At 38.8% G+C, this 17,500-nt stretch overlaps 1 protein-coding gene, 1 long non-coding RNA gene and 1 pseudogene across 3 annotated transcripts; 2 read left to right on the top strand and 1 right to left on the bottom strand.

Moving 5' to 3' along the window:
• LOC115016124 (class I histocompatibility antigen, F10 alpha chain-like) overlaps nucleotides 1-2,360 on the top strand; it is an 8,070-nt pseudogene extending 5,710 nt beyond the window's left edge.
• Nucleotides 2,361-5,964: 3,604 nt separating this feature from the next.
• On the bottom strand, nucleotides 5,965-12,907 carry LOC115016121 (tapasin-like). 2 transcript variants are annotated; one of them, XM_029443790.1, is made up of 8 exons: nucleotides 12,788-12,907; nucleotides 12,453-12,556; nucleotides 11,173-11,364; nucleotides 9,588-9,836; nucleotides 9,044-9,403; nucleotides 7,267-8,691; nucleotides 7,075-7,103; nucleotides 5,965-6,932 (listed from the first exon to the last, which is right to left on the bottom strand). In XM_029443790.1, exons 2-6 carry the CDS (start codon nucleotides 12,514-12,516, stop codon nucleotides 8,330-8,332), a joined length of 1,227 nt encoding a protein of 408 aa, XP_029299650.1. In that variant the 5' UTR covers nucleotides 12,517-12,556; nucleotides 12,788-12,907; the 3' UTR covers nucleotides 5,965-6,932; nucleotides 7,075-7,103; nucleotides 7,267-8,329. The 2 variants fall into 2 exon arrangements, with proteins under 2 accessions (XP_029299650.1, XP_029299651.1); XM_029443791.1 differs by having other exon boundaries at nucleotides 12,453-12,553; nucleotides 12,788-12,847.
• Nucleotides 12,908-13,528: 621 nt separating this feature from the next.
• On the top strand, nucleotides 13,529-15,411 carry LOC115016126 (uncharacterized). The gene is made up of 2 exons (XR_003833071.1): nucleotides 13,529-13,842; nucleotides 14,749-15,411. It is a non-coding gene; the product is annotated as an uncharacterized LOC115016126 (long non-coding RNA).
• The last annotated feature ends 2,089 nt before the right edge of the window (nucleotides 15,412-17,500 follow it).

Below are 17,500 nucleotides of genomic sequence, written 5' to 3'. Positions count from 1 at the left end.
TTCACTGTTTACTTTGCTTTGATTGATACAGAAAATGATCAATAATGAAACATACGAAACACAATGTTATTAAAAGAAATTGGTTTCTTTTTTTACCACCTTTTGTAAATGAATTTGACTTTTTAAATCACAGTTCAGAGATCATAGACACTGTTTTGACTGAACTACTGCTCAGTTTTACAAGATGAGTAGATAAAAATGATTTAATAACTGGACGGATGTATTTATCTGTCAGTAAATAAATCAGAATAAAGTTTATTGGTCTAGTTTTCTTATAGTTACTGTAAAAACATTATATTCTGATTGTCAGAAGCTCATTGGACCAAATAGCAACACAGACACACAGCTAAACAAAGACAACCAAGCTAGACAAGGATACTCGAGCATAGACGCAGTAATTATGTACAAGTATAAAAGATGACATGGACAACAGCAGCAGGACAAACAAACATCTGTACACAGGATGGGGTTCTGTTGTCACGTGATTCTTCTCTTCTAACCTGCTTCATCTCTTCAGGTTTGTGACTCTTTGTGTTGTTTAGCGTCCACAGAGAAGCTCGTCATCATTTACATCCTTGTTGCTGTGGCGGCTCTCGCTCTCGTCCTCCTCGCTGTGATTGGATTCATGTGCTACAAAAAGAAGAATGGTGAGAGAGCAGAACAGAAACTTTGTCTCCTTTGTTTGTTGTCAGTATTTAGATGTTAGGCTCTGAGTTGAAGCTTTTATCTGGATCGTGAACGTGAAGCTTCAACAGTCAGCGGTGTGAGGCTCAGAGCCACAGGGTCACGATGATATGAGGGAATTCATATTTAAGATGATTCATTATATGTTGATATTTCATCATGTTTGCTTCCATCCTTCATATATTATGTTTAAAGACGCTTCACTTTGTATTTCACAGTAGAGAGGAGTCGCACAGTTCTCCACTGTTGTGGATAGTGTTTGGAACTTTCTAGGTTTAATCGGATTAATCTTTGTTTTGTCCCGTTTATATTTTGTACCGGGGACAGTGGATGAATAAATCCTTTGTTCTCTTTGCTCTTCATTTCAGCCAAATGCCCTCCGTCTCCTGACAGCAGATCTGAGGCCTCTGAGAAACTGAATCCAGACTCTCAGTGATGAACACAGCAGCCTGCACACAGTGAGGTGCTTCATATGGGACATGAACTATTCACACCTGTTGTTGAACAAAGCCGCCCTAAACTATGTGCAGAAGACCCGTCTGTGATCCTTTATCCGCTGTGACACCTCTGTGACACGTTGTAGCTGCAAAGAACATCTTTCACATTTTCTATAACACGGAGGGAAACTGTTTTGTATGAAGTGAGATGCTTTCAGAAGCCTTCACATCAGCAGGTCAGATAAAGTGTTAAACTCAAATATTAACTTTAGACAAACCGTGACCACTTTATTTAAATAGTGTCAAACCAAATACAAACAAATAATGTTACTTCAGAAGCACAGAAGTTAAATACTTACTAAACACTTAAACCACTGAATTATGGATATTTGAGGTCTAAATGTTGTAAATATTTGGCTTTGAGGAATTGAACTCTTTTAACATTTATGGTAAAATATTGTGTTTTCTCTTTTTGACATTTTGTGTCTTTAGGTTCTTGGTTAAATATTGCCCTGGATCAAGGAGCTGTGCCCCCACCTTCTCCTCCGTAAGCTGGGAATCCTTTGGTTATTCATCATCATATCATAAACTCATCATATTGGGGTTTGTAATCTATTAGTAGATGCTCATTGATTAAATGGTGTTCAAGAACATTAAAAACAAATGTCTGTACTTCATACGCATGGACGGTAAATACTTGTTTTACAAAAAGATGAAACTACTGAATCATGGATATGTTGATGCTGTAAATATGTAGAAACAAACATTTTTGGTAAATGAGTAAATGGATGGAGGGAGTTTTGCATCTCTGGAGAATTATCCTGATGTGTACGTCATTCATTGAAACATTTTCCATGTGGTTACGACGACATCTCTTAAAGCCAGCCCTATGTACACACATCCTCCACTATAAGCATCAGTACTCCATGTACTTTACACTCGTGTGAATAGTTTGTAGAGCAAATAATAATTCATGACTTTGAGGTTTTCCTGAATGAATCAGGAGTTTGTTGTCTTTTAGGTTCATAATCTGTCTTTGATCTGTTTTGAAAGATAATGATGTTTATTTCTAGCTGAGAGTCTGAAGGGTTGTGGGATGTTTTAAGCTTCTCAGCGAAGCTCAAAGTCACTTCTGGTTCTTGTGTTGGGTTAAGTGTGAAAGTCAAATGAAGTTACTCTGCTTTTTCATTCCTTTTGATCTTTTGTTTTGCTTTTCAATAAAGTTTCCAATATTCCACATTTCTGTCTTTTTGTGATTCCACGTGTCCGATCACACTTCTGTGGCTGAACAGTTTTATGAATATTGTAGCTACATTTAGTTTCTCCTTTGTCCTGTAAACTTTGATCTTTAGTTTGTTGATATAAAGACAACATGTGAGTTGCTGGATATGGATAAATAATAGTTGTTTGAAAATAGACCTTTAGATTGGCAATTTGTTTAGTAACATGTTCATTATAATATTAAGATACAAAAGAAACACAAACACTTTGTCCCTGTTGAAGCCCGGACTTTGCTGAAAACAAAGGTTTGTGGATGAGCTCCATGTTCTCATTGTTGACATCTTACTTTGATTTCTTCACTTTTGGTCAATAGCTACTTTTGTACGTTGCAGTGAAGTCAGAACATGATTATTTGGGGAGACTTCAAATGAAATATTGTCAATCTGTCATATTAAAAATGCTTTTCCATGTTTAGGAGTCAGAATCTTGTTTGTGCAACTTAATTGTTGTGTTACAACTTTACAATACCAACGCAGCACACATGAATCATAGTAATCATTAAAATATCATTGTGGATGTTTCCATTCACAAGTTTCTCAGCATTCATATATAATGTTCTTGATTCTGATTTTGAAATGATTACATGAATTTAAAGACGTGATACAATTACTTTCTGCTGTGATTTTGCAGGATAATTTCACTTTTATTCTTGTTTTGCTCTTCAACAAAACTTCTAATATTCCAGAAGTCCTGCTCTTTTTGTTAATCCACACATATGCGTCTCTTTTCAGTAACAGCCCTATAAATACTGTGTTCACAGTTGTCACAGAGCCTTAATGAACGTCACCTCAACTGTAGATGTTAGGGGACAAAATGAATGAGGAAATATGTGTCTATGAACAGAAGCACAGCTCACTTCCATCATTATATTTCATTAATGACGAACATGAAGTTTAGGTAAAATATCTCTTTGTGAGAAAAGTCATTCCTGGATTAGCAGAATATTTGTGATTTGACCACTGCAGAGGTTTGTGCATGAGTTTATCTTTTATTTTGAGAAGGACAATAATGGCAAATCTAAATCTGAGGAAATCTTTCTTCATTATAAAAAACAAGAAAAGGCTTTTGGAAGAAGGACTTACAAACAATGAGAATGAAATACGCTGTTACTTGATCATTAAATCATCGACTTAATTATTCTAAGAATAAAGGTCAAAACATGTCCAATAAGTTTTTAATGTAGTGACACCTCGTATAATAATATTCACAAGATATGGTTTGACATAAAACAGTCTGAAGGTGAAGCTGAGCTTCTGAAGGGGTTGGATGTACTTTGTAAAGTTACTCGTCTTTTGAATGATACACTTCAACCTTTAACTCCACAAAGCCTCTGACACAACGTTGGACAACATCAGTGGAGTTCCTCTTTAACACAGTTTCCTGATGCTGCTGTCTCTGTGTACTGTCTTGTCTTGTGCAGCACTTCTAAACTCTGTCCTGGTGTACAGATGATCTCCAGTCTGTGCAGCACTTTCACTGTTTACAACCAGTCTTTAGTGTTTATGTGATGAACTGGATTGAGTTCTTCACTTAAAATGACACCAGTCAGACACCATGAGTACATTAAATATAAAGATTCAAATAGTTGTGTAATCTGGAGCTGTAAACGCTTTATTTGACTCCTTGTATTAATGTTTCAGTTTTCTTTGAGCTGTTTCATCATTAAGATTAGTGTGTGGGGGGGGCGATTATTGAGGACGTTACTATAACGTAACATCCACCACGTTTACTACAACTTGTACAGATTAGGGTTTTATTCATTAATAAGTGCTTCTGAAACAACAATCAAGAGTTTATTTGTCGTAGTTGTTTCTTAACATAAAGAGATTCTTCACGACTTCAGATTTGTTAAAGGTATCTTTTAGGTTTCAGGGAGCAGTGAGGCTGTTCATCGACACTAAATACTTTCTCAATGTATTTTATTTGTATTTATTTTATTCCTAACTTGATGAATACATATGATCAGAGTCATGGATCATCATGATGTTGTGACAAATAGACAGCAACAGAAAGATCCTCATTGAAAGGCAGATACACAGATGGTCCACAGGGGGCGCTGTCACACAGCTGACTTCTCTGTGAAGGTGAACTCAGTGATAAACTCAGGTACTGATCAGCAGTGAGCAGGAAGAACTTTAGTCAAGTTCAAACCTCGATGTCACAAACAATATACATTGTCTGGGTAACAGATTTGACACATGTTGTTTTGTTTGTGTAATAACCACAAATAATAATGTGTCAGTTGAAGAAGTGAGAACAAATTATCTGAGTTTTGTTATTGAACCTAAAGTCAATAAGCTTTTATAAAGTGCTTCAACAACACGAAGTGAGGATTGAAACAGAGTACAAACAGTGCTGAAGAGAGAGCAAAATGTAAAACAGCATCAGGTGTCCAAACATCAACACAGGTGTTACTTTTCTCTTGTTCAAGCACTTTCCAGCGTCCACAGCTCCACATCAGTTCAGACAGCTGATCTGATGTTGTGTTTAAGAAGCTCTCTCACTCTTTCTGCTTTGCTTTTATTTCTTATTGCTGTCATTTCAAAGTCAAACTTGGAGCTCAAATATTGTTTCATGGAAACTTTTGTGTGTTATTATATTGTGTGTGCTGATAGTCGGCCTAATGTGAGCTAAGACCAGTGTGTAGGTCTGTACTGACACTAAACAAAAACACCTTAACATACGTACACATGAAGAACAGACCTTATTGGATATGAACTTCAAAAAGGATATGTTCCCCTCCCTCTCATTTAATAACAGATGGTTTGATTGCACACAAGTCTGTTTAAAATCACAGATAACAGCAGTCCACACTGAGAAACTGAACTGCTGCATCAACTGCAGGTCTGACCCCCAGGGGGAGCACCTCACCACATGTACTCACTGTGACTCAGTGAAAACACACTTGGATTTGTTGTTTGCTGTGGATGTTTTGATCAGGACTGTTTTTAATGGCAGGGCAGCCTCACAGAACACAAGAGCAATAAGACACAACTGCATCCCCTCAGACTGCATCTGATGTGTAGCTGACAGTGACCTCTGACCTCCCAGAACATTAAGACTTCTGCACATTACATCAGCCTACAAATCCTCAGTGGTGGAAATTATTACATCAAACTTCGATTCTAACTGAAATTCCTTAACTTAAATGATATACACACAAAATAGTTAGAAAGTAAAATGATGTATGAAGAGTTATTTTACGTTTACACGTCATCTCATAAATGTCAAATAAAACATGATCTTATCTCCTAACGCTGACCCTGATGTTCATAGTTTACATGTACTTAACAATTACTTAATAATCATGTAATAATGATAACAAAATAGGAATACGACAATGCAACGACATTAAGATGGTAGTTCCTGATATTAAAAACAATATCAAATAATGCTCTTATTTTGACCTTCTTTTATATTGTTTTTGATATCAGGGAGCGCCATCGTAATTTCGCTCTATTGTTGTTTTCTTATCCAGCAACAAATCTTGCAGCAACACAAGATGCAAACAAGCAGGCCAATGAAAAGCAGTGTATGAGTAGCCTGTAAACGATGGCATATGGGCATAGATACATAGATACTTTATTCATTAATTAGGGAAATGTAGGCATCCAGGAGCTTAACAGACATGACATAAAGCATTAAACTGGGGGCAGCATGTTTTATGAAATGTATTTATTTCACTTTAAATGAACTCAAATTAGAATTTTTAAAACAAATGTAGAAGTTTCCATTTAATAGACACATGTGCTTTGTGTGTACCATTTCCTTCACAATAACATTAGCCCAGGCTGTTAGAGCATCATTTATACCAACACGTGATGAAAGTATTACCATGACGCACAAACACACATAAACGTCAGAATATACATACATTAGATTTTCTGTATATACAAAAACAGGATTCAGTTCGTGGGTTTGGACAGTTTAGTCTAATATTGATTTTACCGTCCTGGATCCTTTACAAAAGATGTTTTTGGATATTTCGTTTTCTTAAAACACACACACACACACACGTCATTATTACCTCAAAGATAAAAGTATTTTTGCCTTAGAAACATAGAGGAAGCATTAACATCTCCAAATTGAAGCTGATATTTCAACACATTTAAAATTCTTCTAGGTTTCTGGTCCTTTTCTAGTGTTCATGGCTAGATGTATGTAAAGTATGTAAATGGTGGGAGGCCAACATGATAGAACAGCTATATCACTTTAAAGTCAAATAAATATCACAACAAACATGTTTAGACTGAGCAAAAGCCCCTTTCAGAAAGTTCTCGCTGATATCCCAGCAGAACAGAAAGTATTATTACTATTTGAGAAAAACAGTGAGAGCAGGCAAGTTTCTCTCTGGATCTGTGGGGAAAAAACAACCTCTAAAAGTAAAAGATTCTACAGATTTATCACTATGTCTGCTTGAACAGGAAGATATTCACTCTTGAAAGCCCATCCAAGATATCAAAAGACAGGTTTGTTGGTTCAGTATCAATCTTCAACAGCAGTGTACGTCATTCTTCTTTACTTGTCTTTCTATAAGTGGTACAAGTGGATAGTTATTATTTAGGGATGCAAAACAACCAGGGATATAATAAAATAGAAGTGGAAAAGTGGTTCATTTATGTGAACGCATTCAGAATTATGAGCTTTGTAGTATTTTAAAATGTAACATTACCTTCTCTTGTGGACCAGCCTCATCTGAGCCTGTGTACAGTCAGAAGACACAAAGTCATGTACAGAAATCATACATTTAAATATCTTAATGTAATTCTTTACATAGTGTACAGTGTTTAGTCCAGACAATTATTAACTTCAGAAATGATTATTATTACCGTAGCCAAGGCATTCTTTCTGGATTATTTGTTACCTGAGCTGGTGAAGGTCCAAGACACAAACTTGATAAGACCGTAAAGCACCAGCGCTACACCGACCATTGCCATTGAGTCCTCAATGGAGGGAGTACTGAAACCTGAGAAGACAAAAGAACAGAATTCAAGTCTTAATTGATTCCCATTTAAATGACTTGTATCGTTGTTATCAAGCTTAATGAAAATAATTCATTTAACCTTCAACAATCAACCTTTAAGAGTGACATATTCCACCAGAGCCATCATATATATTAGGTGTGTTAAAATAATCTTATCTCCATTGAAATGTTATTTTTAAAGAGGATAAGCTTTGCCATTCATGAGTATGTTTTTACCAAGCTGCTATGCTGAAGTGCCAAAAACGGCAACTTGAGGCTGGCCCCAAAAGGGAGTCGATCCCAATAGACCCCCATGTTAAAATGCCCAACTTTACACCAGAAATAAACATGTTTACAACCTGGTACAAAAACGGTGTTCATTTTTATATAACGCACCTGTTTGAATTATATAAAGCCTTAAAGTTATGCATAATTAAGGGCGTGGCAGCTTTGAGCCACAGGTGTGTACCATCACAGGTGGCTATCCGCTAGCTGTCTGCTGCGTCACCGCCTCATCTCCATCAACGATCCACCTCTTTACCTAATTTTGGATTAGCCGGGAGTTAGGCCGTGTTATCACGGCGAAGATGGCGATGGCTGAAGCCACTCACTTTGAGCTTCACAACAGCTCTTCAGAAACCAATAAATGAAGACGTGGAGACTACGTTCATATTTATGGTCTATGGTTTTTTACTGGCCCACAGCATAAAATTACCGTAATCTAGCTCAGTGAGCACCAGTCACTTTACAGCATCTGTCAAAGTCATAAATGATGACTTGAAATGTATATCATTATAACCAAAATCCCAAACAATGGACTTACATCACACTATCAGTTTTACATTTATATATCTGCCTCTGCTAATTCACCCATTAATATCTTGGCAATGTGCAGAAAAATCCTTATCTGGCCTCTGTCTTGTTATGGAATAAAAAGATCAAAACCATTGTCGCCAAAAGAGCTTCATAAATGTCTAAAACAACAAAAGTATTCCACATTACCAATGACATTGAGGGTTACGCTGGCCCGTCGTGTTCCTCCAAGATGGACAGCCACACAGGTGACCTCCCCTCCTCTGCCCAGGTCCAGCTTCGTTGTGTCAAGCTCCAGCCGGGTGCTCTGGCTATAGGTTCCATCCCAGGCCTGCCTGTGGCCTGTTACGCTGCCTGATCCCAGAGGCCTGGACTTCCCATCGGTGCCTTTAAACTCCCAGCTCAGTTCCAGGGAGAGGGGGGCAAAGCCAGACGCCTCACACTGGACAGTCAAAGTCTGGCCGTGAACAGCGAGGGGCAGAGCGGACGGGTAAATGGAGAGGGATGGAGGTTCTAGGTCGAAGGAGGAACGAATGGAAGAGCAAAGAAAAGAGGAACGACAATAAGAGAAAGTTAATCAAAATAATCTGGTTCCCAATTAAATCTGGGTTATTCAGGACCTTACTATGTGCTGTTATATTTTCTAACAGAATCATTTGTTTATTTCAGTTATTTGACAGCAGACACTAAACAATTACAGGCTTCATGTGACTGCCAACATTGACAGTCACTGATTAATAGTTAGAGATAGAACTTTCTTTGAGAGCAGAGGCCAAGGGTTAGAAGAATAATCTCACAATTAACATTTTTAAGCATGCAGGTATGTTTTAAAACACACAACAAGAAGTACAATCTTTTCCCTCACCTACAACCTCAAGCTCCACCGCCACCTGAGCCACAAGGTACGGCAGATACACCGTACAAATATACATCCCGGAGTGGCGCACTTTAGCCTCCTGCAGGATCAGAGACGCATTTCCTTTCCTGTGCAAACCCTCGAAGTCCAGTGTGGCCCCTTCCTCTTGTGTATCAGCCAAGCGGTCCGTTTTCCCGTCGTAGGCCAGAACCAAACGTCCGTCGCCTCTGAATTGGTAGCGCCACTCTACGGCAAACCCCGACCCGGATAGAGGTGAAGGGGGGTAGGCCCAGAAGCCACAATCCAGTAGCACTGGTTCCCCGAGTCTGGACTGCACTGAGACGGTTTTACTGGTCACACTGAGGATCACTGAGGAAACGGACAGTGAGGAGGTGAGACTCAAACTACCACATATGACTGACATTAGATTAACTTTTGTCATTTTTGACCATCTTAATTATAGATGTGTGTGTATCTCTAAATGGTAGCAGCCATGTGGTGGGGGGTCCTGGGTAACAATCATCATCTGGTCTTTGGTGTCATAAATCATTACCATTGGGCTCTTGGGCTGCTGTTGGAGCACGCGTGATAGTGGAAATGGCCAGCTGTTTGTTGAGGCCCTGAATGGAAGTTGAAAACCAATCAGCTTGCAGGTATATGGGGCTTAAGGCGGAGTCCGTGAGTGGAGCAACCCATTTGAGGGTGGAGGGCTGCGGCAAGAAGGGGTTGATCTCACAATGGGGCTTGTTGACAGAGCCTCTTGGAGGGTTCAGAGAGCGGTGGCAGAGAGTGGCAGCTGGGTCTGAGGAAAGAGGAGTCCGAAGGGTAACATTTGTCATTGTATCAGTAGATCAGAGATGCTCGCTTTGCTTATATGTAAAAGAAATGGAATTTGACAAGAGAATGTTAACTTGATCTGAAGACGGAGATGATTGAGAGATACATATTAGGCCTGTTTAAAAATAATAAAACATTTATTTTCTGATAAATACCTAATTAATTATGGAATCTCTAGCTGACACATTTTATTTAAAGTCTAGAAAACATAAATTAAGACATGAAGCAACACCAAACCCATATCTACAGTGTACAATGTAATGTTTAACAAAGAAACTTTGTACTGAATCAGTAAAAAGGCAGAATAAAAACTACAGGATGCAGATAATGCATAACCTGGATCAGGACATCTGAATCACTAATCCCATCTCTGATTTTTCCAGCAATTCAAACATTTAAAGGTCACACATTGTAAAAAGTGAGATTTCCATGTCTTTAATCGTCAGGACTTCCTAAAGGTTGTGATGAAACAACTACACAATATATAGGTAAGGTAGAGAGTGCCGTTACAGTTATTCCCCGGCTGCAAAGATGGTGCATAGACGCCAAGATCGAAGACACGAAAGAACAGGAAACAGTGAACTATCAGAGAAGACTGGACATTTTTGTGAAGGGGCTTAAAGAGACAGGCACTAAAACGGAGCGTTTCAGACAGAGGATGAATACAGGTATATTCAAACAGACAGTATGAAAAAAATGATGCGTTTTTTGAACATTAAAGCATGTAAACAAGCTCTAGTAGAAACACAAAATACAAGTACGAACCTGAAAATTAGCCTAATATGTAACCTTTAAATTAAACAACATGGTAATTCAGTCAGTTTTGAGGATAGAGAACACAAGCTTGCTATATTTGTGTATCCATTCAATGTTTCCCATTTTCTTCGTATGAAGGAAGACTCTCTTCTAACTAAAGTGATCAGAAGGAGACAGATAGCCCTTGTCAGAAAAAACACTAATAGACTGAAATTTAGATAAAGTAACTTCCAGTGGGGAAACCCATAAATGTTCACCTCTTAATAACAATTGTAAGTAAAGGTATCCTCATACTGGATATTAACTACATGTGAATGCATGCAATTCAGAGAGACATGATGAAAAAGTGCAATGATGCTCAACGTATAATAATGATTTTACATCTCTGGAGACGTATAACATACCTTAAACTAAGACTGCTGACTCACAATGAACGAGATGGAAGAGCATGGACCCAATGAACAGACACAATGAACGAGCATGGACCCAAACACATGCAGAAATAAACCTTGTGCATCCTGTTCAGTGTGTCACTTTGAACTAACCGGTAATAAAGTAAACTCTGTCGGGGTTGATGTCAGATGGAGCCTGTTGGGACTCTGCAGAGTGGCTGTAGGCGTCTGTTCTGATGTGAAGCAGAGATTTTTCCTGGCTTGTAGCTGCAGCTAAACCTCCTCCTCGACCCGCTTTCTCCTGCACAAACCAGCACTCCAACACTGGACAGCTGCTGCTGCTGGCTTTAGACAGTAGATTCAACAAGGAATACACAATATTAAAAATGTTTTAAAGCACTGTGAAACAGGTGCGATTACACTATATTCTGATATTATAGTCCATAGCTGTTTGTATTCTTCAGTGGCAACACTACAACATTTCCCTAATATTTACCAATACATCATTGCATGTTGCATATCCTTCCCAAACGTATTACACAACCAATCCACTAAATAGGGCATGTAGCACTAGTTAATGTCATAGGAAATACCAAATGCAGAAGCAGTTATGACAAGCATTAAGGCATTGTAGGAATTAACAGACAAAAATAAAAGTAAAACTGTGACTCTCCTCAGGGAACCATATAAATTGTGGTTGACTGAAGTGTCTTGCTTTCATTTTGATCATTTCTACTGCTTTCTTTTGTCAGTGTTTGGACTTTGTACACGAAATATGAACAAAATGTGCAGTAGCCTATTCTCTAGAAAGTCTTAAAAACGTTCAGACTAAGTCTCTGTGTATTATTATGTAGTATGGATTTTAATTGTCTCAATTGTTGCCCTTTTAAAACCACTGGGTTTTAGTCAAGCACACCAATCTCCTCTTAGAAATATACAGTAGTTTAACATAATCTATGTTAAAGTTAAAAGTATAGGCTACTTTAGACATTATATTAGGTGGCTGGATTTTGTGCTAAATTCGGCATATGTTTTACAAATAATCACATATTACAATATGTAATAGCCTGAAATGTAAAGTTAAAGTCGTTTTGCACACTGCAATTGCTCACTTCAAATTATTATAGTAACATTAGAAAGCTGTTTGACTATATTTGGATTTTCCTAAAATGATTAATGACTCTTAAGTATACTCAAATGTCAGAAATGTGCTTCAATTCACTATATCCTATGCACATTAACATTAACTTTGCCCATTTGTTCCACGAGTTTGGGTCACTTAATTACACCAGTAAACATGCATCCGGGCTACAGTACATGTAGTTATACTGCATGTGCATACAAGTACACTAGTTTGTGTATGTAGCCAGCAGCAGAGCAAAAATATCGATGTATATGTTTTTAAATATTGACAGATATTATCGTAACTTTACCTTTGATGAAGCAGATAACAGCAACCAGGGACAGCTTGTAGATTGACTTACTTCTGTAAGTCATGATTGTATGTCTTTCCTTTGCTGTCAGGTACTCTTTGCTGCTATCGTACGAACAAAACACTTATTATTATTATTATTATTATTATGGGTTTTTCCCCTTTACTCCGGGTTTATTTTACTTTCACTTTCACGTACACCGATCCGTCAAGTTAGCCATAAAAACACAAGTTCCGGTAATAGTTTCAAAATAAAGCCACCAGTACCAACGTTGAGCGACCTCAAAAGTCACGTTATATCTGAAAATAAAATTAACTTGAAACTCAAAGACAAACCTTTACCAGAAGTTGAAAGCAAACACTCGCTAAATCTAGCGACTTTCCAAACCCTCTTGGTGACAAAAGCTACTAGCGAAGAATCTAGCGACTTTTTCTAGTGTTTTAGGAGACTTTCTGGTGTTTTGGAGACTTTGGAGACTTTCTGGTGTTTTTGGAGACTTTCTGGTGTTTTTGGAGACTTTTGGAGACTTTCTGGTGTTTTGGAGACTTTCTGGTGTTTTGGAGACTTTTGGAGACTTTCTGGTGTTTTGGAGACTTTCTGGTGTTTTTGGAGACTTTCTGGTGTTTTGGAGACTTTTGGAGACTTTCTGGTGTTTTGGAGACTTTCTGGTGTTTTGGAGACTTTTGGAGACTTTCTGGTGTTTTGGAGACTTTCTGGTGTTTTGGAGACTTTGGAGACTTTCTGGTGTTTTGGAGACTTTCTGGTGTTTTTGGAGACTTTCTGGTGTTTTTGGAGACTTCTGGGTTTTTGGAGACTTTTGGAGACTTTCTGGTGTTTTGGAGACTTTCTGTGTTTTTTGGAGACTTTTGGAGACTTTCTGGTGTTTTGGAGACCTTCTGGTGTTTTTGGAGACTTTCTGGTGTTTTTGGAGACCTTTTGGAGACTTTCTGGGTGTTTTTGGAGACTTTTGGAGACTTTCTGGTGGTTTTTGGAGACTTTCTGGGTTTTTGGAGACTTTTGGAGACTTTCTGGTGTTTTGGAGACTTTCTGGTGTGTTTGGAGACTTTTGGAGACTTTCTGGTGTTTTGGAGACTTTCTGGTGTTTTGGAGACTTTCTGGTGTTTTTGGAGATTTTGGAGACTTTCTGGTGTTTTGGAGACTTTCTGGTGTTTGGAGACTCTGACGTGAAGTCGTATCGTTCTGCAGTTACTGTCTCAACGAGCAGCGGGTGCTGCCGTGAACCCTCCGCCGTCCTGAAGCTCTCACAGGCGGTCAGTGTCACAGTAGCCTCGCGCAGCAGCTGCAGCCAGAGCAGAGAGGAGACCCGCACTCTCCGCGTCCAGACGGCAAATGAATCGCGCATGCGCACAGCCGACGCTGATATGAAAATGTAAATGCTTCTTCACTGTCTCACTAAAATAAAGAATAATAATTTGTAGTTCTAAACATATGCTTTTTAGTCACTTTTTGTCTCTCCCTGGACGTTATTCCTCTCTCCTACAGCCTCCATTACAATTACATGCAAATGATCAATTATGCAAATCATTTAGCGATTTCTAGCGACTTTTTGGGCAGCCAATAGCGACTCTCCTTACCGAGGAGTTGGCAACACTGCAAACACTGCCTGAGTTGGAGACTGAGAGCCTCGGTTGAACAGTACAATGACAAGTTCTCCAGCTCTACAGGGAGATGGCGCTACACACTAATCCTCCAGGATTTCTGAACGTGCCCCTCTGTCTTCCTGTAGCCTGCTCTTTCTTTGCTTCCTTGGTACATTTATCTGCGAAACATGTCCTGCTCCTGAGAATGAACATAACTCCGGTTGTTTGGAGTGTGTGCATAACGGGTGTGTGTGCATCTTGACTCCTTTAATTATTTTAAACAGGTCAGGCTGCAAACGTTCAGAGGAATCCACTCTGTGAGAACAGAGGTCAGATTAGGACAAGAGAAGAATGAACAGTCATGAATGGACCAGGATACTCACACATACACTCTTTGTTTTTATCTACCTCACAGCAAGATGAGCAACGAGAACTCAATTTAACACATCAAGGTCACAACCCTCATATCAAGAGGGAAAGCATGTTTTTATGTGCTTTAAACATGCACATTTTGTTTTATGATAAGTAAAAATAACGTCCTGTTCAATATAGTACCCAAAATAGTGATTGTCCTTTTTGTGCTGGAGTTTCCTATAGATTTAATGCCATTGTACACACTTCATTTATGACTTGTCAGTCATATATTATCGACATTTTACTTCTGTTCGTCTGATCTCTGATTGTTTTTCCTGCAGAAAATATTTTCTTTGACACAATGTGGCAAAACAAGGAGGACGAGAAGCTTCGATGGCCTGGCAGGGACAAATGACATAACAACCATTGACCGCTCTTTCTTCCTTTGTGTGCCAAAATTACAAATCCTGCCAGAGCTGTGTGTCACACACCAACACAGAAACGAAACCTACCAGACTCATCAGATGATTTCTCAGAAACAGTACAGAGGGATGTGCTGTTTGTGCCCAGTGGAGGAGCTCTAACACTGTTACTGAGTCCTGAAAAGGCAACTATCATTAATGCCACTGGCCTACATTCATAGCTGCACTTTAAACCTGGCTTAGTTTGGTGATCTACCTCATATATGAGGAATAGAAACAGAGACATAAGAAAGTTGTTAATCAAGTTGCATTCTGGGTTCAATGTGAGTCACTGCCTCTGCCTGTTCGACGATGATTTAATTGTTTTAATATGTTATCTGGAGACTTTCATTCCTGTGTTTATAAAACAATTAAAAGCCCCAAATTAAAACACATGTCTTCTTATATTCTTGATCTACTGTAAAATAATAAAGCATGTGAGTAAAGTGTAATGGAAAAATGCTGCATTGCTTAAATTCCTTTACTGTTTTTGTATTTCCCCTGTCCTCTTTTAACATATGGTACGGGCTGAGGGACCTTTTTCTATGTCCAAGGTGTTGATGGTAGGGGGAAGCAGTACATTAGTAAGGAGACGGTGGGGCTGTGTTCGACAGACAAATGTCCAAACTGATTAACTATTGTCTCAACAGTGTATTTACCTTGCCCTATTCCTGACCCCTCAGGTGTATAAAGATGAGACCTTCACACAGTATCATTGTTTGACAGTTCTTCGTGCTGTATGCTCTGATCCCTTCTGCAGAAAGCCTTCTTTATAATAAGATACTTAAAGACAAACTTTGTATCTTTTGATCATCTTTGTTAATAGAATTTCCACGACAAAATAATCCAATATTGATGCCCAATTTGCCCTGCAGTGACTGCCAGGTGAGAGAGAGAGCGTGTTTGTGTGTCTGCATTCAAAACATCAGAGGAAGACTCAAAATGGCAGCACACAGGTTCTCAGAGTTAAGGGTGTGGTACAGGGACAACGTGCACTGTCATGTATTTGCGGAAGTCATACCGTGTACATATAAGCTTAGGAACTTTACAAAACCACACAGCGCTGTGTCTTGCAGATCTTTGGATTCATGTCAGATTAAAAAAGAATAATTCTGACAATGCAGTCAGAGCTCTGCTTAGTTAGGTGTTGATTCCTCATTCTCCTGTGAGAAACGGCTCATAAACACAATCAATCATTTCACTATACAAGCAGTAGAACATAACACAATGTTGTACTTCAGAAGCTTCACTAACACATTACATTACCGTTCATTACAGTTCATTTTTTACATTAACATTAACACATTAAATAGCAAAATGACTGATTTCAAAGATTTCACAAATTTCAAATGTGAGACAGACATATAGATATAATTGTTTTTTTCATGCCATAGTCCAGTTATGCAAATTATTGCTTCATTTCCTACAACAGTGAAAAAGCTGAGAGCAGCTATTATCTACAACTTATTTAATCTAGTTTTAAACAATGAACTTGGGTGTCCATGATGATCTAAATGCTGTTTGGAAGGCTGAAATGTATCTCTGAATATTTGTAAAGTGAAGATAATAAATGTCAACACAACGTATTTGCCTGAGGTGAAGTGTAACCATCATATACCAAAGGGTCAGCAGTGGATGCTTCACCCTTTTTCCAATGTCTCTGAGTTGTTAGCAGTTCCTCATCTCTAAACTTCTCAGACGGTTGATTTAAATAACTGTTTAAGGCTCAAAGAGATACAACTATCCAATATTTCACAAACAAAGCAAAGATTAGAGAAAGGTCTTCAAAATACAATACAACCATGCAGCATAACTGTGCTTACTATCTCCCCCTCCCCCATCAATCATCGCAGGATCCCCCAGATCAGGGGTGGCCAACAAGTCAGAGGTTAAGAGCCAAAAATGTTACTATGTTACTGCAAAGAGCCACATCATACACACAGTCACAGATGTGCACCCCCCCCCCCCCCCTTCTCGCTTTTGTTCTCAGCCTTTCTCTGTGCTCCCTCACTCTCTTCCTCCCCTCTCTCTCTCACACAGACTAAATTAAAATCTAAAACTTTACACACACACACTCAAAGACCCTCCCTCCCAAAGACACACACACACACACACACACTCTGCTCAGACAGATTTATTGTAAATGTCACACACCATAATATTGAGAGAAATTGAATTAAACCTCTCCTACCAGTGTTCAGAGGCCAGTTATTATCAACAATGAACATTGTGTGCACTCTCACACAAACTCTCAGTGTGTTTTATCTTCCTATGCATGTTGCTTCTTTAAATTAGTGGGACTTCTGACATTCCTTGCCTCGAACAATCCTCCTCAAATCTGACTTGTATTCCGTTGTGGTCACTCGAAGCAATTCTTTCACACGTGTGTCAGTCAGAGCAGATGGATACTTTGATTTCACTTGTTTCAGGGTAGAACACACCGACTCACAGACGTACGTTGACCCAAACATTGATAGTAGCTTGAGTGCAGCCCGTTTGACATTGGGATAATTTTTTCCATTGGCACAGTTTTCCAGAACTCAAGGGTCCCTTCCCTCAGAACAGGTTTCAGTCGGTCTTCCTCAGAAAGTTCAATCATCTCCAACTGGGCCATCGCCTCGTCCGTGACTAG

This window comes from Cottoperca gobio, chromosome 11 (genome assembly GCF_900634415.1).
Source record: "Cottoperca gobio chromosome 11, fCotGob3.1, whole genome shotgun sequence".
In the NCBI taxonomy this organism is placed as follows: domain Eukaryota; kingdom Metazoa; phylum Chordata; class Actinopteri; order Perciformes; family Bovichtidae; genus Cottoperca; species Cottoperca gobio.
This window is presented reverse-complemented; position numbering and strand designations above follow the sequence as displayed.